The sequence below is a fragment of the Odontesthes bonariensis genome, chromosome 8 (genome assembly GCF_027942865.1).
Source record: "Odontesthes bonariensis isolate fOdoBon6 chromosome 8, fOdoBon6.hap1, whole genome shotgun sequence".
NCBI classification, from domain to species: Eukaryota; Metazoa; Chordata; class Actinopteri; order Atheriniformes; family Atherinopsidae; genus Odontesthes; species Odontesthes bonariensis.
Window position 1 is genome coordinate 21,076,653 of NC_134513.1, and position 26,539 is coordinate 21,103,191.

Consider the following 26,539-nt stretch of genomic DNA (forward strand, 5'->3'; position numbering starts at 1 on the left):
GTCAGATTTTGGTTTGTTACAAACGTTTTTTTGTGAATAACAATGGGTTGAACTTAGTTCTGCCGGTTCCTGTGCAGTGCATAAAATATTAAACACGATTTGTTAAAATGTCATTTCTTGCATTATATCTCTTTTAGCAATTGAGGCCATCCAACTACTCTACTTTCACTTGTACTTCGGTTCTACAGTATCTATCCGTGCTCAAAAATCTCTGAACTTTTGAGAGAGACCTTAAAAACTCAGGCAAAAGATAATAAAAGGGCAACAAAGAAAGATTAAAATGAAAAGCCGACCCCTTTGAATTATTAAAGAAGATCATTTCCCATAACATAGATTTTTGTATAGTTCACGTTCAGTGAGTTGTTAAATAAACTCAATCGCAGATGTTTGGCCTTCCGTCTGCTTCCTCAGGCTCCACAAGAATCCGAAGCAGGTACAGAGTTCCAGAGGAAAGTCAGTGAAGCTTTTTTTTGGTTCCGCCAACCATCTGGAGGTAATGACTTCATTGGTGGTTAATAAATCATTTACTAATACTTTACAGATCAGCTGTCAGGCTGTAAAAAACTTTTTACTCTGGTCGAAAAACCTGCTAACCGCTGGCTTTTGAGTGCAAAAAGAAACTTTTAATTGGCATTCGCTCCCATTACTCTGCAGTAGACTTTAATATTAGAAGGGATGACATAAATCGGAACAGCTCACTTTTTCCTTTACAGAAACGATTTTAGCTATTAGCAAGATAGCCGGCAGCGCACTCTCTGTGGTCCAGTCAGGAATCAGAAACTTATCCAATTATCTCAGAAAGTCGTAAGTATCAGAAAATGTCCCCCCCCCCCCCCCCCCCCCCCTGCAATGCTTGCAGTTGCCCTTATTCAAGATTTTAGGATTACCGAGACCTGGATTACTGAGAATCTACACTGACGTACTTACAGGCGTGTCGGAGGTAGTGGTAGTAACTGAATGTAACTTCTGTTCTGCATTTGTTGTAGCCAGTAAACATGCTACTTCTGGCAAGACTGAGAGAACAGGTGGAAATTTTGCCGCTGTTTTTTATATAACCCCTTTCTACACTGGCTCAAAAAACAGCTAATGTCTCGCTTTTGTGTAAATGAACTGCACTAACTGCGCTTTTCTAGTCCAGCTGGCCACTGGGAGAGCTTTTTCACACTTGAAGCCACATACACCCATTCGCACACTGTATTACGTTGCAAGTTACCTGGTGCTTTTGTCTCTATCCCCAACACACACATTCATACATAATTAGACACAAGGGAGGCAACGTTGGGTTCAGTGTCTTGCCCAAGGACCCTTTAACGTGTGGTCTGGGGAAGCCTGGAGTCTAACCTTCCTGTTGGCAGAGGACTGCTCTTCTTCCTGAGCGACAGTCAGCCCTTGTATTCAAAAAGTGTTTAATCGACACTCAAAAATGGCTCTGCAGTAGTCATGGGTATGCATCTGCTCTGGCTCCATTTGGCATTGTTGCCAAACACAACATCCGGGCACACGTGTTCATTTCCGCCTGAGGGCGCTGCACGCAGGGCTGCATGAGTGGGCACTGCTCCATTTTTAACTCCAGAAAACTACATTTACAAGCCTCCAAGTCTCCCATAGAGGGACCGAAGCTGACGTCAACGACTCGAGGTCAAGAAGAGAAAAAGACTTACCTGGCTTGTTTTTCGCTGGTGTACCAGTGTTTAAAAGAGCAGCTTAAACACGCTACTTTTGATGTAAAACTGGAATTACTGTAAAACCAGTGACTCTACAGTTACAGGAGTAAACAAGATGTGAAGAAAAAGTCTGCAGTTTATTACTTGAACTTGATCTGTCAGAGTCAGTGGAGTTTTTACAGCCTGTCAGTCTTTTGTTACGGTCTTGTCAACTCTATACAAGATTTATTAACCACGACTAAAGCCATTTGCTCTCTTATTGACCCTGTGTAAATGGGTAGAAAGTGGTTTCTTTTATTCTTTGAGAGGATGATATATATATATATATATATATATATAAAAAAAAACTTTATCTGATGTGAGGGTTTCCCCCAAAAATGAGCTCACTGTTTGGTAGATTCTGTAGCTGTGGCTGCTTTGCATACTAACACTGACTGATAAGCTGCTTTGAGTCACTTCTACTGGTCCATTCCAACTTCACACATGTTTATCATCTGAAACAGCTTTGAAACATTTAAAAAAAAAGCAACACTTTTTTTAAATGGCAGAAAGCTTATTAGGTGTAATCACTTGCTGAAGCATTCGGAACTCCTCTTGAAGGACTCTACTCATAATGAGCACTAAGACTTGGTTCGTAAAAGGACTGATGAGTAAAGAGTGTGTTGTATATCGAAGCATTCGGATGCTCAGCGGACACAGCTGCAACCTCAGACACATCACCTCAATACACATAAAGTGTGTATACGTCTACATAAGCGACTCCAGGCTCTCTGCGACGTTGGGCCGCCCCAGTGGTACAGATCCGTTGGTCTCTGGACTCTGCAGGACTCTCTGGTCCTCCTGGCTGCTCACCTGGCTCAGCACAGCTCGGTACAGATACTGATACTGCTCCTGTGGGGGTGGGACACAGGTTCACAGCTGCACCCACGTCCAGATACATCTCACCTGCCTCTATTAAAGGGATAGTTCGCCTCTTTTGACATGAAGCTGTATGACATCCCATATTAGCAATATCAATTATGAACATTGACTTACCCCCTGCTGCGTCCTGTGAGCCGAGTTCCAGCCGAGTTTTGGCGTTGATGAAGGTAGTCCGGCTAGTTTGCTAGGGTCCCGAAAATAAAGCGTTTTGCTTCTCAAAACAATATGCGTTCAAAAGAGTAATACATTTGCATCACAAAATCGTTCATCCAGAAAAAGTCAGACCTCACAATCGCTTGGCGCCATTTTTTGTCTCCCTTCATATCAATGCGTGCAGCCACCTGCCGATAGCCGCACCTGTTACGGTGTTTGCTGCTCGGAAGCAGGGGACTGCTCGGTCTGCACTTCGGTCTGCACAGTTTACACAGCCCGTAGTGATACGAAGGGAGAGAGAAAATAGCGCCAAGCGATTGTGAGGTCTGACTTTTTCTGGCTAACGATTTTGTGATGCAAATGTATTACTCTTTTGAACGCATATTGTTTTGAGAAGCAAGACGCTTTATTTTCGGGACCCTATCCCGGACTACCTTCGTCAACGCCGAAACGAGGCTGGAACTCGGCTCACAGGACGCAGCAGGGGGTAAGTCAATGTTCATAAATGATGTTGCTAATATGGTATGTCATACAGCTTCATGTCAAAAGAGGCGAACTATCCCTTTAAGAGTATCACTTGTGTACGTTACAGCACTTACCACATCATTAAACACCCCAGGCCTCATGAGGTTGGTCATCCTTGCCACCTGGTAGACATCCACCGCTCCCTCCTCCTCCAGCTGACTGAACAGAGTGGTGAGGGCACAGAACAGCCCTGACGTGGCACCTCCCAAACTGCACACGCACAAACACACACACCCGCGCAGTCAGCCAAAGAAAGAACCAAATTTCACAAGTGACGGAACCTGTTTGTGTCATACTCACGGATCATGCACGACGACAGGTCCTTGTGTGTGTCTGCTGTGCTCTCTGACCATGTTGATGAGATCGAAACTGTTTCTGATGGAACTGTCTGGGTTTGGCCAGCAGGGGGTGCTGTACTGACAGACTTTCAGCACCTGATCGTTCTAAAAAGGGCGCAGAGAAATCAAAGGCATTGAAACATTGTGCCATTAAGTGGTTCACTACCCGAAGCTTCATTCGATTCCCTTGGGTGACATCTGCTGGCAGTCTTGGCAGTACTGGCGATTGTTGCACCAAATGAAGCTCTGCGAATGTGATGCAGCTCTTGTGTATATAATAACACTATAATAACAGTTATGTGTGTTGTACATATGTGTTTGTAGTACCTCATTAAAGACTGAGTAGTTTACCCATGAAATAACAATGGGAAAATTTTTGGTTTGTCATTCATATTGTCTTTGGGAGTGTGCTTGGTGTAATAAAGAGGGTGCTTGGTGTTACTTCAGGTGTTTTTAGTCAAGAAAAGTAGTTTTTTGCACAGTAGAAGGGCTCAACCGTCCATCCATCCATCCATTATCTATACCGCTGAATCCGTCGATCGGGTCGCGGGTGGGCTGGAGCCTATCCCAGCAGTCAATAGGCGAGAGACAGGGTACACCCTGGACAGACCGCCAGTCCATCACAGGGCCACATAGAGACATACGAGACAAACAACCATGCACGCTCACACTCACTCCTAAGGACAATTTAGAGATGCCAATCAACCTAACATGCATGATTTTTTGGACAGTGGGAGGAAGCCGGAGTTCCCGGAGAGAACCCACGCATACACGGGGAGAACATGCAAACTCCACACAGAAAGGCCCCAGCTGGGTGTTGAACCTGGAACCTTCTTGGGCTCAACCGGTTTTAGACAATTTTTCCAGCTTTGGAAAATACTATTTCACGGGGAACAGAGGAGGCTGGTATGACAAGGAAATGTTTGGCTCGAAATATTCCCACACTTTAGAACGCTTCCTCGATGGTTGCTCCATGAGAGAATAATCCAAAACTCCGAATATCAAAAAACGAGAGCTGTTCGTAACGTATGATACGTGTAGAACGGGGACATGAACCGGGGCTTCGGCCATCTTGAATACACTGAATCGCGGCAAATGTTCAAAGCTCCGCACATCAACTCGAAGCAGTCAGCTGACTCGGTCTGAATGAGGCAGTGAAGTGGTTCAAACGTCATCAGTGACGTCACATGAAGCAAGCTCCGGCCCACTGCTTCACTATAACTACCCTGTCGAGTTTGAAGCGCGCTTCGGAGCTTCGGTGTTGGAGGTAACATCACTAAGTGTGTGTGTGTGTGTGTTACCTGTAGAGACACAGTAAAGTCCTGCACCAGAAGTCTCTCATCATTAGCCAGAAGTACGTGCTCCTCCCCAGAGAATGACACAGTGAAACCGTCGAAGCTCATTGGCTGATCTTTACCGGGCCAGTAGACACAACAGTCTCTCTCTGCACTCTGAAAAAGAAACAGCAGAGCGTGTCAAAATAGGCTCGATAACACATATTCGTTAAGAGGTACTGTACAGGGCAGAGTGTGTTTAAGTTGTACCTGGTTGTGTGTGTCTGGCAGGCGGACAACAGTCTGCGTTTTGTGTTCCCAGATCATTCTCCAGAAATCTGCCACTGTGCTGCTCAGAGGAGTCTGGCTCACAATGAACTCCTTACTGCAGTGGTTTCCCTGTGGACATATGGGATGCATTAACCTTGTAGCACCCACAGTTGCAGATATGCAACAAGCTTTTTATTTATTTACATTACATTTTTTGCATTTTATACGTGCTTCACTTTTTCACAACAAAGAACTGTGAAATCTGTTTGATTTGTTGTTGAATGGAAAGTTTATGATGGTTGCGTTCCGCACTTTGTATTAAGAATGTTCAATAAAGGTCTATTATATACATTTTATTGTGGTAGCAGCAGATACTGGTGAACTTTCACTATACCTTTTTTGCCAAACGATCTGCAGAGAATGACTTGGTTTTGTGAACAAAATTAATCAGGAAAGCCCACAGTTGCAAATATGCAACATTGCCTAAAATGATCAAAAATAGCCCAATTCCAAAAATATCGGTTTATTCCCACCCAAAAAAAGATGCGAGAAGAGCCAAAATGATTTTTTTCAATGATTATTCATATGCTTGGGTGCTACAAGGTTAAACTACCAGTGGATGTTTTGTTGGTGCCACAAGAAAGTGTTTGTTCTGTACACATGAAATAATTGGATAGAAACTGCTTGTTCAGTGGAAACAAAAGAATCACAGCTCTTCTCTTCACATGATCCTGTACTTTAAAAAAATGAATGAAATAAAAAAAACAAAAAGACAGTTATCAATACGCTAATATATCCGCCAAAATGTTCCATATCTAAAGAAATGGTAACCAGCTGTCTCACCATAACGTAGGAGGCATTGATGAAGCCCGTGGCGTTCGTTTCTGAAGCGGTCAGAGAAACTCTTGATCTCTCCACTACACAGAAACACAGACACACGAGTTAGCAACACGAGGAAATAAGTCACAACAAGCCTTGTACAGTCTTGCACTTCGACGTACACAGAGGAGAGTTGCAATTGTGAGATTCTTTCTTTTTTTTTAACACAGCAAATGAAGAGCAAATGAGGAATTTTTCAAAGACTTTTTGGAAAGATAGTGCTTGTTGAAACCGTAGTGGTAATTTGATTAAAATTGCTCTATTTGGGTTTATGTGCAACATAAACTCAACATCAGCTGTACGAACACAGTTAAAAGAAAGGACAGGACCATGGTACAACCCCATTTCCAGAAAAGATTCTTAGATTTCGAAACAAAGAAAGAAAAAGATCAGTTGACCACAAATAAATTCTAACATTTTGTTGGTTGTTGTCTGCTTTGCCCAGTTAGTAATCCAGCCCTGCTTACCAGGCATCAGCGCTCTGGCTCTGTTCCTCTCAGCGTTGCCATCCTTCAGAGCGGTGCTGTAGTCTGCGTGCTTCGCCTGGCGCTGACTAATCAACTGAAACAGATACAGTGTGTTGAAAACATTCAGTGAATACAGTTAGGTGAGAATATAACGTGATGGAAAACCAACCAAGAAGCGTTGGCAAAATGCCTAAATTTTGTACAGGGAAGCAGTGGAAAAGGGCTACACCTTGAACTGCTTGTCCATGCGTGTCCTGCCTGTGGCCCCCGGCGTCAGGAGGTCAGAAACATAAGCATGGAGGAGCTCAGTTGTCACCCATGTGTCCCGGCTCATGATGGCCTCCACCAGAGCATCGTGGATGAAGACATACTGCTCCTAGATGACGGAGTTACAGAAAGAAATGAAGCGTTTGTAATTGTATGTCTCTCTTTGTGAAAACCAAAGCATGATACTAGTTTGGTCCTAGTGTCTTAAAGGGATAGTTCGCCTCTTTTGACATGAAGCTGTATGACATCCCATATTAGCAATATCATTTATGAACATTGACTTACCCCCCGCTGCGTCCTGTGAGCCGAGTTCCAGCCTCGTTTTGGCGTTGACGAAGGTAGTCCGGCTAGTTGGCTGGGGTCCCGAAAATAAAGCTTCTTGCTTCTCAAAACAATATGCATTCAAAAGAGTAATACATTTGCATCACAAAATTGTCCCTCCAGAAAAAGTCAGACCTCACATCGCTTGGCGCTATTTTTGTCTCCCTTCATATCAATGCGTACAGCCACCTAGCGATAGCCGCACCTGTTACGGTGTTTACTGCTCGGAAGCAGGGGACTGCTCGGTCTGCACTTCGGTCTGCACAGTTTACACAGCCCGCAGTGATACAAAGGTAGAGAGAAATAGCGCCAAGCGATTGTGAGGTCTGACTTTTTCTGGAGGGAGGATTTTGTGATGCAAATGTATTACTCTTTTGAACGCATATTGTTTTGAGAAGCAATACGCTTTATTTTCGGGACCCCAGCCAACTAGCCGGACTACCTTCGTCAACGCCAAAACTCGGCTGGAACTCGGCTCACAGGACGCAGCAGGGGGTAAGTCAATGTTCATAAATGATATTGCTAATATGGGATGTCATACAGCTTCATGTCAAAAGAGGCGAACTATCCCTTTAATGTCATCTATTGAGATACATTGAGTTTTATGTCCCCCAAAAGGAAGGTGGATCCCGCAAGTGGAAACAGATAAGAGTTTTCTCTTACCTCCGTCTGAACCAGGAAGTTCCTCTGTGTCCGGACGTGTTTTAGGAAGCCTAGAACATTCACCGTTCCCTGATCTTGGATCTGCTGCAACATGCTGTCTATCACTATGTAGGTGCCTGTTCTTCCTACACCAGCACTTTAACAGACAGACATCACAGGTTAACGCTACATTCGGGATAATGCTGCCTTTTCACACTCAGTATCCACGTGCTAGATGTTCATTTCATTTATACACACATATATAGACTCTACCTGCAGTGTACCAAGACGGGGCCCATCTCCTGTGTCCGGGCCCGAGAAGATGCTCTGATGAAGGACAGGACAGGCAGGGCGTACTCTGGGACGCCCATGTCCGGCCACTGGGTGTAGTGATAATGGAGGACTGTGTGTTCCACTTTCCTTTGAGGCACCTGGAGGACCAGGAAGCGTGTTGACCAAAGAGGCTAACAGTGTTTATTCATGTGACCACTGTGTATTAAACAGAAAGAGAAGGATTGTGTGTATGAACTACCTTGTTTGTCGAATCCCTGACTGTGAACGTCCGCAGTGTATAATAAGCAAGGGTCTTGGTGTTTTTCAGGGTCACCTGATAAGGACCGTATTCCTCTTGGTTTTCTTCAGGCCAGTATTGGTCACATTTTGCCTAAAGACATCAAAAAAGAGGATGCTGTGTAGATTCTGAAAATAATAAACATGGAGTTCAATGTATGGTTTAATATCTGACACATCGCGTCAAAACCTATTTTGGCTCTTACGCGCCCTTTCTCCTTGAGATTGGTGATCATGACAATAACTCCAACATTCTGCTGCCAGATCATCCTCCAAAAGTCCTCCCTGCTTGCTCTGAGGGGTCCCTGGGCTGCGATGTATGCCCTCGTTCGCTCAAAACCCTGCAAAGGAGACAAAGATTTGCTCACTGCAACCTTGATACAACTCGTTAGGCTGTCTACAAGAAGGGACAGAGAAGACTCTTCTTGTGGAAATGTAAGTCCTTTACAGTTTACAGCAAGATGTTGCATTTCCTCTATAAATCTGTGGTGAAGAGTGCAATTAAATCTGGAGTCATTTGTTGCGGCAGCAGTATCAGAGCACGTGAAAAACTAAACCAACAAAGAAGGCTTTCTCTGTGTGGGACGGGAGCTGATTATATAAAAAAAGAATGAATGGATAACACTGTTTACTTAAATTGCAGAGGAATAATTAGATGAAGGAGAAATGTATTCATTTTGTGAAAAGCAAAGGTGATCTGACAACACACCAGCTCAGGGAATCAGATTTATGCCAGAATGATTGTAGATCTAAGTCAAAAATGTCATGCCATGGTTGTTACGAAGTGTTTCGGCATTATCTGGAGTTACACACCGATGATTCATTTTGTGAAAAGCCAATACCACACTGGAGAGTTTTCAGAGCTGTGTGCTTACTCAGTGGTGGATTGATTTTTTTTCCAGAACCCCAAAAGTTTCCTGCTTAGGATCACCCCCGACACCCGGCGCATTTTTCAACTGGTAGTTTTGCAAACTTGTACCAGAGACAGTTGCGATTAATGGATTTCAGAACCAGTCAGATTGAGATATCAGCTGACGCTGTGCTCACACTTCCAAGATTTCAGCTGAATCCTCAGCAGGATTTACCTCTCTTGAGAACATTAGTTACACAAATGACCAGTGTTAATAATTAAGTACACAGCTTGAAGGTGATAAAAATATTTAATATCTGAAACGCGCATTTGTCATTTCTTGTCTCAGCAGTTTGGTCGGTCAGTCACAATGTTTAGCGGACACACACACAGCAGCTTTTTCATGCAAGTTTGGAATCTAATTTTATATACTTGGTGATTGTTTAAATCATTCATGTTTAGATTAGTTCACGCATTTTTTTTCTGTAATGTGACAAACTTCAAAAGCATTCCTTTCTGCTTTACTTAGACATGGAGTGTCGTCCAACAGAGCCTTCTTCAGACAAGGTTGAGTAAGAATTGGTACAAGAAGTCAGTCCTACCTACAACAATAGCCTTAAGTAATGACTGCTTATAGTGATTTGTTCTTCTTATTACTATTAATACACCCATCCATCCATTTTCAGACACTTATCTGGCAACAGTCTGAGTAGAGATTGAATTGAACTGTTCTTACATCGACAAAGTTAGCGTTGATGTAGTCCCCGCATTTTCCATCTCTGTCCAAACTGTTGAAGAGTTTCACTCTGCTGTGGTCATCTGGGAAAGGAAAGAGGTAATCAGCAAAGCTTCCACAGGCTTGGACACTTAAATGTTGAATGGTGACCCAAGTGAGTAGCCACATACAGGCAAGTATGTTAATGTAGCGGTTCTTGCTTTTGTTGTCGGGGTGATTTGAACTGTCGGTAGTGATGCCCATTTCCACTGTACATGCCTGCACCTCCTAAGATACAAAAGAACGTACAACACACATTTAAAATAAGGCTTAGATAAACACAAAACAGTGCAGGATGTTTTTTGGGTTTTTTTTATGGATCAGAAGGTTTTGCCATCACTTGTTACCCACATGTATATAAAAATGATAGATTATGAAGATGACTACCAGAATGAAAACATTTCTATGCAACAACAGACTTACAAAAACAGATTAATTACAAGTGAAGCTGTAGAATGCTAGCAAAGGTAGACACTTTAGAACAAATGTCTTTTTTTTAAGGGCAAAAAAAAAACCTCTGCAGCAGGAGAAGGAGCATCTTACCTCAAAGGACTCTTTGACAATCTAATGGAAGGTGGTGAAGATGCAGAAAGCACGACGATGGTGGTGGAGATGGTGAAGAGAGTGGGATAGGGGGACAAGATGACAGACAGACAGGGAGTCAGTGCGGGTTCAGGAATTTGGGGTTCAGATACACACAGAGAGGAGAAATATACTGATTTTCCCGTCAGAGCCTCTAACTGTGTTGGCATCACTTTGATTGTGCAAATGCCCAGAGGGCCTGGGGATCGATAGAATTTACACTGAGGTATGGTTTTAGCAGCTATGGAGAAAGCAAAAACACAGTTATAAAATGAAAATAATGTGCAAATACAATGACAATTACAAGGGAAGAGTATACTTTAATTAATCCTGTCTGTGTGTTGCTTAGGGAGGTTCATGCTTGGAAACAGAGGTGACTAACATGCAAATGTACCCACTGCTCAACCTGAGAGGTCATTTTCATCCGTGTGTCCTTGCCTTTTGTAAACCGTTCTTACTAATTTAAGTCCTGTTTTTAGTTTGAGTGTTTTTAATCTAGAGTCTGTGCCAAAACACCCCTTCCTGCAAATTGATGTGTAACATGCTGCACACAGAAGTTACACATCAAACCTGTGCTAAGTGATACTCTTAGACAATGTGATGTTAATAGACATATGGAAGCACATTAAGGAGCTATGACAAATGAGGCATTTATACACAGGAACCAAAACTAAGGCCCTGTTCACTCATGGTGCAAACATGGCTGATTGGATCACAGGACAGTGCTAAATACAGGTGTGAATGCATCCAGAGGTCCCGTTCTTACAGTGTGAACATAAACTCATCCTAGGCCACACTGAAGGACACTGAGCTGACGTGACTCCACAGAAGGAGCAGATGTTCACAAAGATATCCTGGGGATTCGCCTTTTAAAGCCTTTTAATGGAGATTTCACGTGAATACAAGGGAAACAGATCGACAGCATGCGATAACCAAGCGTAACTTATTATTTCCATTGAGTTAGTCATTTGTTCCTTTAAAATAAGATTTTTGTAACTTTTTTGTAAATTTTGTAAAATTTCAGCATCTATAAAGGTCTAATGTTCAGCTTTACCTCACATAATTAGAAACTATATTTGATAATGTGTATTTTTTGTATTTCTTCTTAGTTTTATTAATGACGATAATCAGAAATTGCAGTCTGACATGTTGAGCATTTGCATCATTATGTCAAGCGTGTAAAAAAAATGCTCCGCTCACCAGTGAAACTAATATATCCCTTATATTTCAGAGAACATGATGATGCAAAGACCTTGCAATCTCTGCTGTTTATTGCTGTAATCTCACCCGTTTGAATGCGAGGAATGCGTCTGCAAAACTTAAATTAGCTGAAGAGCAACAAGGAGCTAAAGTACAAAAACCGAGTAGCCTCTCGCTGCCAGTTAGACCATCCAACTCTGCTCAATTATCATGTCATGTCATTTATCATGTTACTTTATAAGCCATGCCCACTAACCCCCAACTATAACTTTTACCTTTTGAATTGGATGTGGGTGGAGTTGGATGATACAATCAAGCAAGTTGAACCATCTGTAAATTGAATCAATCATAAACTAAAAGGAATTGTTGTTTTGTTATAATTATAAAATCTTTTCTAATATAATAGAAAATCTTGATTTTTTTTTTTTCACATATTCATACAACAATCACTCTTACCCATTCCTCTTAAAACTTCACATACCATTTACACCTTTAATCCCAAAACCTAACCACTATACTGAAAATGACTTCCTGATCACACATACTTAATTTCCATGTACCTACCCAAGCCTCAAACCAAGAGATCTGTCCAGGACCTTCTGGACATCCTTTACTAAGTATAGACAATACGCAACACAGACAAGGGTCAAAAGGAGCCTCCTGTACCTGGTTGACACTGAGCTCCGCAACATCACGCACCAAATGATCTTATGTTCTTTTTATTTCACTGATATCGTGTCAGCTGCAAACCTGAACTTCTTACAATCATTGGGAAATGATATCTGTGACCTATGGTTTAGGTCAGTGACAGTATTTGTGATTATACAAAAAGATCCGTAGACCTGCTAAGGTGCTGTTTGTTGCACAGCTGACAACTGACTGTAGCTTATACAACATGTTTGTTGGCAAACAGAGCAAGTAACGGAGATCCAATCAGAAGGGGTCGCTCAGGACAATGTTGGGGTAGCATTTAAATACAAGGTGCGAACACACTTACTAAGGGCTGTCTCCTTGTGATCGGATTAGCCGGGATGTATGTTTGCACCAAGTGTGTGAACAGAACCACTTTTATGATGTTATATATTTGGCTTATTTGGAAAACAGGTAAAAAAATAGAAACTCCAAAAATCTCTTAAAGTAGATTCTGGCCGGCATATTTAAGTGGATTTTTTATCTTTTTTTTTTTTTTTTTGGAACTTGGCTGGCTTAAAATCCCACGCACCTCAAACTCCTTGGAGAAAGTGTTGTTGCTGTGGAGCTCCATGACATGCTTCACAAACTGCTTCACTGTCAGCGGCTCGTGGCCATCTGTAACACAGTAGGAAATACTTAACTGAGCACTTAACAGTTTGACAGTGTGTGGGACTGCACAGTGCTGCTTTGCCTGGCTCAAGTGTGCTACCTGTGGCCAGCAGCAGGGGTGTAGACGGAGCAGATATGACTTTAGGTGACGCGCTGTCATCTGGGTAGAAATGAGCAGCCTGGAAACAGTTTCTGTGACACAGAGAGATCAGAATCTCTGTAAGGTGCAGAGGTGGAAATGATACAGAGAGACGCTGTGTGTTTGTGTGGGACTGTACCTCCAGTAGATGAGTATGCCAACCAGTACCAGCAGACAAAGAATAGTGAGAGTGGAGACGATAGCCAGAGGCACCACTGTCCTCTTTTCCCTCTCCACGCCTTCAACCAAACCGACTCGAGACTCGTGGCTGCTGTTGCTGCCCTCTGAAAGAGAGAACTGAAAGTTTATATGATTCACACTGGTCAACATAACGGCTGAAAAGTGCCTTACAGATAAAACTAATTTATGAACAGCTAATATACCCAAGCATAAATTAACATGTGGATAACTGTTTATTAAACAGTGGTGAGTCGGCCAGTGTCCACTTAAGTAAAGATTTTCAACTCCTTCTCAAACCTTTCAGAAAGAAGACATTAAATCTGCATTAAAGAATTTATTGGTCACCCCGGGAAAGCAGGAACAAGATACAGACACGACGTCACTTGTCACTGTAGGGGAAGCAAAGCATACGGAAAATGCCAGAAGTGAGAACGGTATAAATCACCCCCTAAAATGAATATAGTTATCATATTTTCCTGACCTTAAGGTCAATTCAACTGCGTCCAACGCCAAAAATACGAGACCATACTGACACACGTGCCTGAATCAACCTCTTTCAAAGGTGGAGCCAAAAACACCAGACAAAGAAGACGATGAGGAGAAGATGGAGAACAACCCGGACACTTGTTTTGAGAAGAGACAGTGCAAAGACATTCACCATTATCCACACAATCTTACAATCTTTCATTGAAGGAGAGTCAAGGCACACTTAAAAAGGCTTAAATATGCAGCTGGTAAACCAGCTTACTGTCTCCTAACAGACCAAACTGTTATTGTAGATTGAAAAGAAGAAATGCATGGAAAGCTTTGGCGCACCAACCTGAACTGTAATAAGTACAGAACCATGTTCACATCTGCAAAGTCCCGACAATGTTCCAAAAAACATTTATTGTCTTATAGATGACCTCACATACCCTCAGTCAGCATTACTACTAATTTTTCATGTGGCCGCTTGCCATTATCTTTACATAGACTTGTTTAAGACTATATAACACATTAAATCCAATAGTAACTCTCCTTCTAGATCTGGTCTGGTTCCCACCTACTCCTGAGAGAAATATCTGGCTCTTTAGCTGCTAAAGGTGTCCCCAAGTTCACCAGATGCAGGTTTTACTGTAAAATAGATGGCCTGCAATGGCTGACAGTTAGACCGATGAGAAGAAAAGAATACCACAAAACCACTAATTGCTTTGCCGATTACACCCTTACAAACTATCCTCTCCAGATTCTACAACCCTAATCCCAAGAAAAGTTGTGAGGCTTTGTTAAATGGAAATAAAAACTGAATGGAATGATTTCCTAATCTCATACACCATTGATGTGTGAACAACAGAACAGAGAAAACATGTCAAATGTTTAAAGTGAGATATTTTAGCATTTCATGAAAAATATTATCTCATCTTGAATTTGATATCAGCAACATGTCAAAAAAGTTGGGACAGGGCCATGTTTGCCACTGTGTAGCATCCCCTCTTCTTTTAACAACAGTCTGTAAACATCTGGGAACTGAGGAGATTTTGGGAGAGGAATGTTGACCCATTGTTGTCTTGATTCTAGTTGCTCAACAATCCTGGGTCTTCGTCGTATTTTTCATTTGATAATGTTTTCAGTAGGCGAGAAGTCTGGACTGCAGACGGGCCAGTCCAGCACTCTGACTCTTCTATTACAAAGGTATGCTGTTGTAATAGATGCAGTATGTGGTTTAACATTCTTTTGTTGAAACATGGAAGGCCTTCCCTAAAAAAAACAGCACTGATGGTGCCTTGACCGGATGTGCAAGGTGCCCATTCCATGGGCCCTAATGCTCAATGTCATGAGAGATGCAGGCTTTTGAACATAATAAAAACAGGTGAAAAAGAGGCTGGATGGTCCTTCTCCTCTGTATTCTTGAGGAAGAGGGATCCATGATTTCTACAAAGAATTTCAATTTTCAAAGATATTAAATAAATAGGTTTTAAATAAACTTGGTCCAAAGAAGATGTCAGCATTTCTGGCTCCTGTTCACACATGATAAGACGATGAACTGCGTTCACAGACAATGATTTCTGAAAGTGTTCCTTGGCCCATGCAGTTATTTCCATGACATAATTATACCTGAGGGTCCAAAGATCAGGGGCATTTGATTATATAAGGTCGTCTTCCTTTACACAGAGATGTCTCCAGATCTAATCATCTTTTGATGATATGATGTACTGTAGATTGTGAAATATTTAAAGTTTTAGTTGGAGGAACATTATTCTAAAATTGCTTCCCAATTTGTAGATGCAGTTTTTTGCAGATTGATGAAACTCTTTCCGTCTTTATTTCTGAGATACTCTGCCTCTCAAAGGTGCTCTTTTTATGTCAAATTGTTATTAACATGTTGCCAATTAACCTAATCATTTGTTGTAACATGTTCCTTCAGCTGTTTCGAATTAGTACTACTTAGTCTTTTGCTAGAAAGTTTTAGATGTTTTGCTGCCATCATTTTTAAGATGAGCTAATATTTTTCATTAAAACAGTGAAATAACGCACTTTAATTATTGAATATGTTTTCTTTTCTCTATTGTGAATGAAGTAATTGTTTGTGAGATTTGTAAATCATTGGTAATCATTCCGATTGTATTTCCATTTCACACAGTGTCCCAACTTGGAATTGGGTTTTTATAACAAAGAGGCACAGCTGTGGAAAATTCATATTTTGTGTAACTGTTACCTTCTATTTGCTCCTCCACTGTCTTGTTGGTGTCAGTCAGTCTGCGCAGAGGAACAAGGCGTTCCAACACAGGACTTCTTGTAGCATTAAATAACAACCCCTCCACGCTTGAGAACACCTGCAAACTGTCTCCAGCTGCACCTGCATAACCACCTGCTCCTCTCCCCTCATTACCACCTGCTTCTATGCATTCTTCACTTTCCAGCACTCTGTTTAGTTTATAATTACCTGGCTCTCGGCTGTTTACAAACAGTGGGAAGCCTGCTGAAGGTGTGCTTTTAGCAGCGAGCGGCTGCAGAACGCCTCTTCTTTCAGATATTAATTCTTCATTGCTGTAATCCCCTCTGCTGTCCTTTGAACCATATTCATTTCCACCCCCAGCTTTGAAACTTTCTTTATCCCTGTTAACATCCTTTGGATTTTCCTTGACATCAGTCCCAGCATGCTCTCCAGAACCACTGACCTCCTCAGCCCCACTGCTGCTTTCACTGTTCATTGTCCCTCCAGCTGCAGTCTCCACTTTAGTTTCCTTCTGTTCTTCTTTCAGCATGTCACAGCCTTCAGTGATATTGACCTTTCTAACACTCTCATTTGCTTCTCTGTCCTCTTTCTTCACTGTATGACTCCTCAAGTCTGTCTTTTCTTCTTCCTCACCACTTATCTCGGTTTCCTCCTCTCGCTCTGCCTCTGTGCAACACTCTTTCTTTACACCCGTGGCTCTATTTGCTCCATCTGTACAATTATCTCTTTTAGCTGCCTTATCAGTTCCTGGCAATCTGCTCTTTTCTCCAGTACGATCCACCTTTAAGTTAACATCTGAGCTCAGAAAAGTATCAGATTTAGGTTGAACTTCAGAAGCTTCGTATAATTCGTCATTGAAGCTTTTGCTGTAAAGGCCAGAGCTTGATCCACTCTCCTCCATTGGGTTGTCTGACAAATCCAAACTTCCGAAATCAAAGAAGGATGTGACTAAATTGGTGTTGTGGTCATCTTCATCTTCACCTCCACTGGCTTCCTTTTCATTGTCGAGATGTGGTTCTGACCTGATATCGGGATTGTCTCGAGTCCTGAGGGTCATTCCCTCAAAAGTGGATTTTCTTGATAAATTGATGATACTTGAGCCATAATCAGACATCAAAGAGAGAGAGTTTGTAGCCATTAGATGATTTGGAGTTGTAGCAATTGAAGGGTTTTCTAAATCCAATGGCAAAGGGATCACAGAGTGCTCCTTAGAAGAATTGTTTACATGGAGGGCTGGAGAGGGACGGGAACTGCTGAGTGATTTGAGTGATGGAGGCATGACACTGAAAACATTTCCTTCAGCAGAGAATGCCCCATCAGGGACAGCAGGGTTTATGGGTTTGATGATCATTCCATTTAGAGTTTTAGGAGGGTCTTTGAAGCCAGAAGAGCTGGAGTCAGTCCCGGTCATGGGGGAATTTGCTGCAAGAAAAGCCAAAGCAAAAATGTGTCCCTTTTGAAATGGACCAAAAAGGAAAGATGGAAATAAAGGCAAGACATGATGTTTCCAGATAGCATCGCAGATTCTGATAGAAGCCGAGGAATTCAAACGTTCTCAGAAAAGGTGTAGCTATCAGCCATCAACATCCCATGAAATTCACAAAAAGTGGGCAAAGACTCTACCGTTCGTAAATGAAAAGATGACAGCAATGGTCAAGAGGAAGAATGTCCCCGAAGAGGAATCAAAGCCTACATTCTTTGAGGACAGGGGAAAGAGCAACCACCAGAGAGCACTATTGAGCCACAGAAGAGAATTCAGACACAGAGGAGGTCCCAGAACTTGATGCTTATCACCAAGCTTAAGTGGATTCAAGTAGATTATTGCAAGGCAGAAGAAATTTGACCTCTCCAATAACATGCAGAAAGATTTGCGTAAGCAGAAGCATACATAATTCTGAAGCACTTCAGAGAGAGAAAGCTACTGATTATCACTCCAATTACAATTAACTCCCCCTTATTCTATATGGCCCTCATTATTACCACCACCCACATTTTCCACATCATGTCACCACACAAAATGCCACTCCGATGACAGATCCCAGAAGCAGCAAGCCACACAGCGGTGGGTCATTACAGGAAAAAGGAAAGCATCCACTGCATTTAAGTCCAGCTGTCTACCCACCATGGAAGAACATGTATTTATGCAGCACTGCTGGTGAGTAAAATCTCTCATACAAAAAAAAAAAATCAGAGCCACTTTTAAAAGGAAGTGGATAGTTTATTGGAATTAAAGATTTATCTCAAAAGAGGGTATTCTTGGGTGTTTCTTACCCTTGAACATGGGCTGAGTCGTATGCATCAGCACTTTGAGCAAAGAGGAGGTGGTGAGTGATTTGTAGACTGAGTTGGCCAGTGTGTTGCTGGCAGTTGGCGCGTTTTCTTTTATCCAGACAGAGGTGGGGACGGAGGAATCCGTTGTGACAGGTTTTGATAGAGGTTTGTTCGGAGGTGCTTCGCTGTCTTCAGAGAATGATGAGGAACCATTGTCCTCTATAGTACCTGTGGACCACATGTGCATAAAGATGACATGATGAGACACTTAAACTGGTCAATATTACAAAGGTTCTACAAATGAAAACCTTCTGATTAAAAACCAACAGTACATCCATTTTTCGTGGTTTTGAGACAACAAATTCAGCTAAGCCCTATTGCCCATTGCTTTCATAGAACTCAGAGGTAAATAAAGTTTCTTCTAAAACTAAATCTTCATCTGGCTGTGGAAATCCATGTTAAAGCTGACCTGGCGGCAGAGAAGCAAACACTGTTGCAGGGTAAGTGATGGTTTTCAATGGAGCACTGGTCACTGTGTCTTCATAGAAGATATCTGTGACTTGGATGTTTTTCACTGGAGGGGTGTATAGGTCCGATTTCGGGAGGCCATTTTCTCTGGCGGGGTCTGGTGGATCATGATCCGCCAACTGTAACAAAGAGCAAAGAAAATTGTGGACAAAAAACAAACAAGGAGGAAGCAGTTTGAATTCAAAGATTTTGGGACCCCTCCCATCAACTCTCTGAGCCTCAAATGTTTGTTTCCTCATTCAAAATAAACTCCTAAAATAACAAGAAATGAGAATAAGGAGGTGTAGGGAATGACCTGAGGTGGCAACACCGACAAAGATGCCTCTTCTGTGATTTGCCGGCGGATTGATGGCGGAGTGCTTGTCTGAACAACTGGAAACAGGAAGCCCGGCTGCTCAGCTGCCCGAGTTACCCAGATTGCGCTATTGCTGTCAGAACCCGGATTTGTGAAGGGTCGGTTTGCTGGGATCAGTTGATCGCCTCCAATCCGGTTCTGATTAGCACCATCAAGCTTCGACCTGTTTCTGCCCAGTTTCTCTCCCATGTTCTGGTTGAGTTGAGTTTTCTGTAGAACAACAGAGTCAGAGGGAGTCTTTGGGATAGAACCGGTGCCGACCTGGACTGGAATGTTCTGGTTAGGTTGGGTTTGGTCTGTGGGCTGGTTCTGGTGATGTGTAGGTTGGTTCTGGTAAACTTTGGTCTGCTCAGCTGGGATCTCCTCCACTGGGCTGTGATCCTCTGGAGCCAAATCCAGCTGATTCTGGTTTTCTGGCCCCTCCCATCCAGCAACAAATGAGTCCTAAAGAAAGAATAAAGTTCACACAAGGTCACAAGATGTAGTAATATGTGTTTACTGAGAGTAAAGTTATGTTTCTGCTTTCACCTCGTCCTCTGGAAATATATTTAAAAAAGATAACACAATTTTTTTTAACATTATCAATTCTGATTCAGAGGATTCTGACTGATTCTATTATTGATTCCTACTTTAGATTCCAAATGACAAAAGAAGGTAGCCCGGGAATTCCCATGCTGCTTTGCGCGCGATTTCAGCCTGGAAACCACCGCCCTTATTTTTGCCTGAGTTAGGGAACCAATCACAGAACAGGGGGGCAGCAAGATGATGACGACGTCTATGCGCGACACCGAAGCTTGTAGAGTGTTAATCCAACATGGCAGCGAACACAACGTTACCGCAACGTTATATGCCTTCTACCCTCATATTAACCTTGCACAAACGACAATAATCGTTAAACGCCATCGTCTTCTCATACATAGTAAAGCGTCTTCTTCTTCCTCGACGAATTTCTGTCGCTCTACATTCGTCATCTGGTATAAGTGATACAATTGGCTATGAATCGCGCGCAAAGCAGCATGGGAAGAACCAGACGCCATTTGATAGACATTCGTAGCGCCCAATAAACTGCTCTTGGCATTCGTAAACCACGCCTCAAATACGAGAAAATGCACACCTAGTTCCCAGACCACCATCTCATCGAGATGTGGACGCGTCAGCCAGGCTAAAAAGAAGGTCTAATACGTAAGAAACAAAATTATCTATATTCTTAACATTCAAACTCAAAATGCTAGGTATTCATTAATGGAAAACTCCCTCTCATTAATCATTAGCCATTTACTTAGACGCAGGTAGGTCTAAGATAATCACGTATACACAGGTCCCCACACAAAGTTATTATTTTCTTGCAAATTGGCAGCCTTTAAGTGGGTGATTCCAGAATTAAACTATCTATGGGTGCGCTCAGAAACTGACAGGTAGAATCTAAACTCTCTTTTTTTCTCTAGGAACCTGGTATTTTCTTAACAATTCCTATTTGGAATCAAGTTCTGGTTTGACAGACATAAATTCGGGTTGTACAGCTTGTGTCAGAAAAAAAAACATTATGGTAAAATGATGACTGTTTTTTCTCATCTCCGAGTCCATTACCTTTTGCACTGCTCTCTAAATATTCAGTAATAATCCTTTGTCAGCATAATGACATCGATTTGCATAACAATAAGGTCCAGTGGTGCGTTATTGAACGCAGGGCAAATGTCAGCATTACAAAAATAACTTTGGGATATTCATCGGGGTCAGATGAATCTACAGATACTTGGACTGTCCTACCTCCCTGTGTCCTTCAGACTCCTTTGTGGCAGTGTCAGGGCTGGATTCGCTTTCTGGAACAAGAGGAAACACTTTTGACTGTAGTGACTTTTAACCACTAATAAGTGCTCTTATGAAATTGTGTCAGTTTATACCAGGGTCTTCTAATGGCATATCCACTATAGTCTGGTCGCTCCATCGTCCTCTGAGGCCATTGGTGCAAACAGCTAACACCTGAACCACATAGCTGCTGTTGGCCAACAGGTTTGGGATAATGGCACCCTGCAAAATCAAACAATTCATTTTAAACAGTGATTCCTACTCCTTATATTGACTAATATATATTCAACGTGACCTCTTTCATAAGATAAATCTCGTTTCGACTCTTAAAGAGAGCTTACTTGGAAAGCTGACATGTAAAACTCCATCCAAAGCTGTGATGAAAAGCACTTTGGAAAAGATTTTCTCTTGGGAATGCTCTCCAATTTTTTTTTTTGCATTCGTTCTTTCTTCCATCCTGATTAGTTTTTCTGTTCCTCTAGCAGAAAAATGTCCTCACTGAATGATGTTGTACATGTTTGACTGCAGGGATGGTATTAGTGATGTGGTGCTCAGTGACTGGTTTCTTCCAAATATTTTTAAGCATTTTGGACAAATAGCTTAATCTTAATTTCCACAGATCAGAGGATTAACCCGTCTACAATAAAGGGCAGATGGTGATCCTCCTGTAAGATTCTCCCTTCTCCTCTGAGAAAATAATTTACACCAATCAGCCATAGCTTTACTACCACCCGCCTAAAATATTGGGTAGGTCCTCCTCATGCCACCAATGACCAGTTATGGAGTGCGCAAAGAACATCTGAGGGAGTCCTGGAGAGTTTGGAACCAGGATGTTAACAATAAATCTTCTGAGCCACAGAGGTTGTGGATTGGGCTTCCCACCGTGTCATCAGAATGGTATCTGGGGAGTTTGTCGGTTGAATGAACACCTTAAGACTTTTTAGATATTTCTCAAAGTCAAGTAGGGATCCTTAACAGCTACGTTTCTAGGATGACATATCATAAAATCTCATCAATGGACTGTTCCGATGTCACAGATACTTTGAAGGACTCAGTCCTTTGTTCAATAAAGTTCCAGGTCTGCTTTGGTGTATCCTCGGTCTTCTCAGAGGAGCCACACTTATTTGTGCACGTCAAAGATGGAAGGTGGATCGAGACTGGCACAGTAGCTATTTAATTTCTTTTTTTAATTTGTTTTCACCACATGTGTTGCCACAGTAAAGTTGTTTGCATCATATCAAGCAGTTTCTGTGGTTCCCACTGCTGCCCTGCTGGGAGAAGCTGCTGGGAGAAGAATGGGAACTATTCTTCCCTTTTTAGGATGCAGGTTTTCCCATTGCATTGCAATAAGATTAAAGTTATTGAGTATACATGTCAGTGGGTTTTAATATAACAGATAGTGGTACATGGTGTTCTGTGGCTTAGTGGTTACCTGTCTGACCAAAACTCCATGAAACAAGCATGAATACTGATCTTGGCTGGGCTGACAGACTGATGAAGTCTGTTGGTGGTTCTTTACTGCTTCCATTTCACAGTAATAGAGGCTACTAAGCTTTTCTTGCTTTAGTCTTCCTAGACCATGACTCAGTCATGTTTTGCAGATCTGAGGAGAGTTCTTTGGACAATATGACCGAGTTTTCAACTCTGATAAATCCCATCCACTGTGAGATTTTATACAGACAGACACATGTTTGCCTTCTTTAATATGTGCAATAACTTAAGTCAGGCACAGGATGGACTCCAGTCAAGTTTCCACACATCTAAAGGATCCCTGACCAAAGTCTGATGAACCAGAGCTCAGTAGCGAGTGCAATAACAAACAAAGGATCTGAAAAACATTATCATCTTATTTTTGACAAATTGACAAAACACTTAAAAACCCTGATTTTAGTACTGATGAGCACAAAGAAACTGAATTCATTCACAGTCTGAAATGTGACAAAATGTGGAAAAGTTGAATGGGTATGAGACGTTTCCATCAGCTTCATCAAATGCTTTTTATTTGATCTTTTCATTTTTTACATATTGTTATTTATGTTCATCGATAAAAAAAAAAAATTTAAGTGACATATGATGTAATGAAAATCCATACAAGTATTTTTGAATTTTGCTTTTACTGTAGTCTTTTATAATATAAAGAGCTGTACCATCAAATAACTGAAAAAATGAATAATTATATCCAAGTAAAACCTTTACATTTCATAAAACCTCTTTATTTCTATCAGGTTGCGTTAATATGAATATTGACAGCTCTGATATAATCAGATCCCACAGATGCTTATACAGTGCTCGTCACACTAAGGGCTGTTCTGTGACCTGTTAAAAAGCAAGGACTGCCTGTCATCATCAACTGATGATCCAATCACTTTGATCAATTTACATTCCAGCAGCTCTCACACCACATCAGAGATTATAGGAAAGGAGAGGCAATGGACATACTGAATGCTAATGTATTATAATCTGGCATTTGATCCAGGAGAGAGGGTACTCACTGTCATTTCTATTAATTACATTAAAATGTTTAAATGTACCTGTGAGAACTGTAGATAATGGGGCAAAACAGCTGAAATTGCATTAGAGCCAAAGGTGAATGAACATATACAGTACAGTACAAAAGTCTTGAGGTACTCATTATATCTGACCGGAAAACAGGAAATAGTTGCATTGATTCATAGACACATTCTTAAGCATTAATGAAAATACAGTACATAAGGCAAAACAGAGTTTGTGCAATTCTAAACTTTTTAAGTCAATATTTCTTCTGACCATCTTTATCCTTCAAAACAGCCTGAACCCTCTTAGACGAGCCTTCTTGTAATTTATTTAAGTAGTCTTCAGGGAATAGATCTCCAGACTTCTTGAAGGACATCCTATAGACCTTTTTTGAATGTTGGCTGCCTTTTGTTCCGTTCTCTGTCAAGATGATCCCACACTGCTTCAGTAACATTGGGGTCCTGCATTTGGAGGGAGGGTCATCCCTCCATAAGACCTGTTGCCACTTATTTTCAGTCCAGTTCTTGTGTCTTTTGGCCAGCCTTGCATGGAGACCATTTCTGATGACAAACAGTAGATGGATCAACTGTAGGTCCAGATGCATCTCCCAGGTCCTGTGTCAGGTCCTTTCTGGACCGGTTCTTATTTTTTGAGGACATCAATTTGACTTAGTGTGTCTCACAAGCTGTTTCTGGTTTGAGCTGGCAAACAATAAACTCAATGAACTGACCGGCGTTTTCCCGGATATGATAAAAATATCCCAGATATTCCCGGAGATTTGAGCCATTCCTGAAAAATTCTTTCCTCTTTCCATGCAATCTCTTGTGGATGCCCACCGCAGTTGTTGTTTTTATTCTTTCTTTAGGTCTGTTTCTGGTTAGGACAACAACTGCTTCTTACTGGACTACAACTCCAAACAACACAGTCTGTACCGTCGCCCTCTGACGTATAAATAACACCCTCGTGTTTTTCTTTAAAGTTTCTAACCAGCTAATGGAAACATTGCTTATTCACGTTGCTTTTTGCAGCTTCATATTTGCATCAAAAGTAAAAGGACTGGAACTGGCGGCCTGTCCAGGGTGTACCCCGCCTCTCGCCCATTGACCGCTGGGATAGGCTCCAGCCCCCCCGTGACCCGATCGACAGATTCAGCGGTATAGAAAATGGATGGATGGACAAGGACTGGACTGAAAATTAGTTGCCAATATTAAAAAAAAACAAGCTTTTAAAGACCTTCAGAAAGCCTAAACTAGTGGTCAAGACTACATTAAAAGTATATAAGGAAGTCTGGCGGCTTGAAAGCAAAATGAGGGTTGGCTCAAGACTATTCAGAAATACTGTAGGTGCTGTTTTTAATGGGATGTCTTACCACATCTTGGTCTCCGTCGGTCCGGTACTCCTGCTTGCTCTGTTCTCGGCCTTGAAGCCTCTGGTAGGTGACGCTATACCAGTCGATGGTGGTGTCGTAAACTACACGGGGACGCTCCCACGTCACCACGATGGTGGTGTCGTTTTGGGCGTCAGCCTGAACGTTTTGAGGCTCCGAACTGCAAGCTGCAGACAGCAGAAAGAAAGACTGGCTGGTAAACATTTTAATTTGAAACCCGGTGAAACGGATCCAGGAACCCTCAAAAATAAAGACGAAAACAGCCATAACCAGAGAACATCAACTGAGTGGAAAATGCGAGGACACGGAATTCCACTCTAAAAAGCCTAGCTCCGAAAGTGGGTATGGCTATAAATAGGAAGTGTATGAGTGTATAAATTTGTTAGAAGCTAAAAGACCATTTTCTGAATCTCTGAATTTGCCTGCTCTGAGAGGAGCAGGGCCATTGATCTACAAAGGCAATCTCCCTGGCAACCCAAAAGATCCACTTTGCTTCTGGGTCAATTTAAAAAAAAAAAATAGAGGGTATACTGAATTATATCTCTAGATGATCGTGATGAGGCATACCTTGGAGCACATTGCTTCAGCTACACTGCAGGAACAGAGGAATGTCTATCATCCAGAAAAACAAGATTAATAATGTAATAATCATATTGATTCCTGGGTGGGCAATCAATTTTCCTCCCAAATTAGGGATAAATCAAACTGGGGAAATCCTTTAGACTCTCTAATAAGGACCAATTTTTTTTCATAGTTTAAAATCATAATGTGCTGTGTCTGCTGGGAGTTTAAAGCACTGTCGATCAAATAACAGACTTTGCTGCTAAGATCCATGCATGTTCACCCTCACTTTCTGTGCTGCTTTCTATCTAAAACTCAGTCTTGTCACGTCCATGGGGTTTTCCCCATGTTTTTAGTTTTATGCTTTATCATGTTTTAGGTTGTTTTATGTCTTGTTTTTTGAGTTCATGTTTTGCAATTGTTTTTCCCCCTCACTTCCCATGCCAGGTTATTAGTTTCACTCACGTCACCTGTATTCATTGTCCCCAGCTGCACTCACTCACCAATCACTCCCAGTTCCCTATTTAGTTTCCAGGCTCCCCTTTCAGTTTGTGATTTCTTTCCACGTCTCAAAGATAAGTGTTTTTTTTTTTTTTTCTCCCCATGCCATGTCAAGTAGTTTGTTTTGTTTTTTTTTGTCATAGTCACGTTCATGTTTTGTCCCACAGTTTTGGTGTTGTTACCTGGCTCAGCCGCGCTTTTTGTTTTGTCTAAGTTATAAATAAACCAAGCTTGCTTTTCTCACTTCTGGAGTCCGCATCCGTGTTCTGCCAACCCACCTCTACACGACAAGTCTAAGCAAACGAGTGATATTGCACAGCTTTTCTGTCTAGTTTGACATCAGATCGAACTTTTTTCTAATGATGTACAGGTGCAGTTATGTGAAAAGAGGGTTTATGTGTCAGGAAATAATAAAAAAATGAATAATCTGGTCTTTTCCAAGTCATACAATTTTGGTAAAAACAATCTCAGATGAACAGCACATCAAATGTTACACAGCAAAATGATTTATTTAACATAAACTAAGCTAAAACAAAGAAGAAGTGTGGTGAAGTCCACACCGTGATTCAACAGCTTTCAGCAGCAATAAGTTGAAGTAATGC

At 41.8% G+C, this 26,539-nt stretch overlaps 1 protein-coding gene across 3 annotated transcripts in view; it reads right to left on the minus strand.

Moving 5' to 3' along the window:
- Positions 1-856: 856 nt before the first annotated feature.
- The window catches only part of ptprz1b (protein tyrosine phosphatase receptor type Z1b), a 79,347-nt gene continuing 53,664 nt past the window's right edge, over positions 857-26,539 (minus strand). Inside the window, exons 9-33 of one of the 3 annotated variants that reach the window (XM_075472078.1) lie at positions 24,858-25,042; positions 21,091-21,217; positions 20,957-21,009; positions 19,130-19,633; positions 18,776-18,953; positions 18,307-18,534; positions 16,243-17,457; positions 13,279-13,423; positions 13,101-13,192; positions 12,921-13,006; positions 10,460-10,480; positions 10,048-10,144; positions 9,878-9,960; positions 8,498-8,632; positions 8,254-8,385; positions 7,995-8,152; positions 7,743-7,878; positions 6,721-6,867; positions 6,492-6,585; positions 5,989-6,062; positions 5,146-5,274; positions 4,903-5,052; positions 3,564-3,706; positions 3,338-3,473; positions 857-2,555 (exon numbers count right to left, since the gene is read on the minus strand). In XM_075472078.1, the coding sequence (XP_075328193.1) occupies positions 2,412-2,555; positions 3,338-3,473; positions 3,564-3,706; positions 4,903-5,052; positions 5,146-5,274; positions 5,989-6,062; positions 6,492-6,585; positions 6,721-6,867; positions 7,743-7,878; positions 7,995-8,152; positions 8,254-8,385; positions 8,498-8,632; positions 9,878-9,960; positions 10,048-10,144; positions 10,460-10,480; positions 12,921-13,006; positions 13,101-13,192; positions 13,279-13,423; positions 16,243-17,457; positions 18,307-18,534; positions 18,776-18,953; positions 19,130-19,633; positions 20,957-21,009; positions 21,091-21,217; positions 24,858-25,042 (4,592 nt within the window). In that variant the 3' untranslated portion in view covers positions 857-2,411. The remainder of the gene's footprint in view (positions 2,556-3,337; positions 3,474-3,563; positions 3,707-4,902; positions 5,053-5,145; positions 5,275-5,988; positions 6,063-6,491; positions 6,586-6,720; positions 6,868-7,742; positions 7,879-7,994; positions 8,153-8,253; positions 8,386-8,497; positions 8,633-9,877; positions 9,961-10,047; positions 10,145-10,459; positions 10,481-12,920; positions 13,007-13,100; positions 13,193-13,278; positions 13,424-16,242; positions 17,458-18,306; positions 18,535-18,775; positions 18,954-19,129; positions 19,634-20,956; positions 21,010-21,090; positions 21,218-24,857; positions 25,043-26,539) is intronic. The other 2 variants (XM_075472079.1, XM_075472080.1) reach the window with 2 other exon arrangements.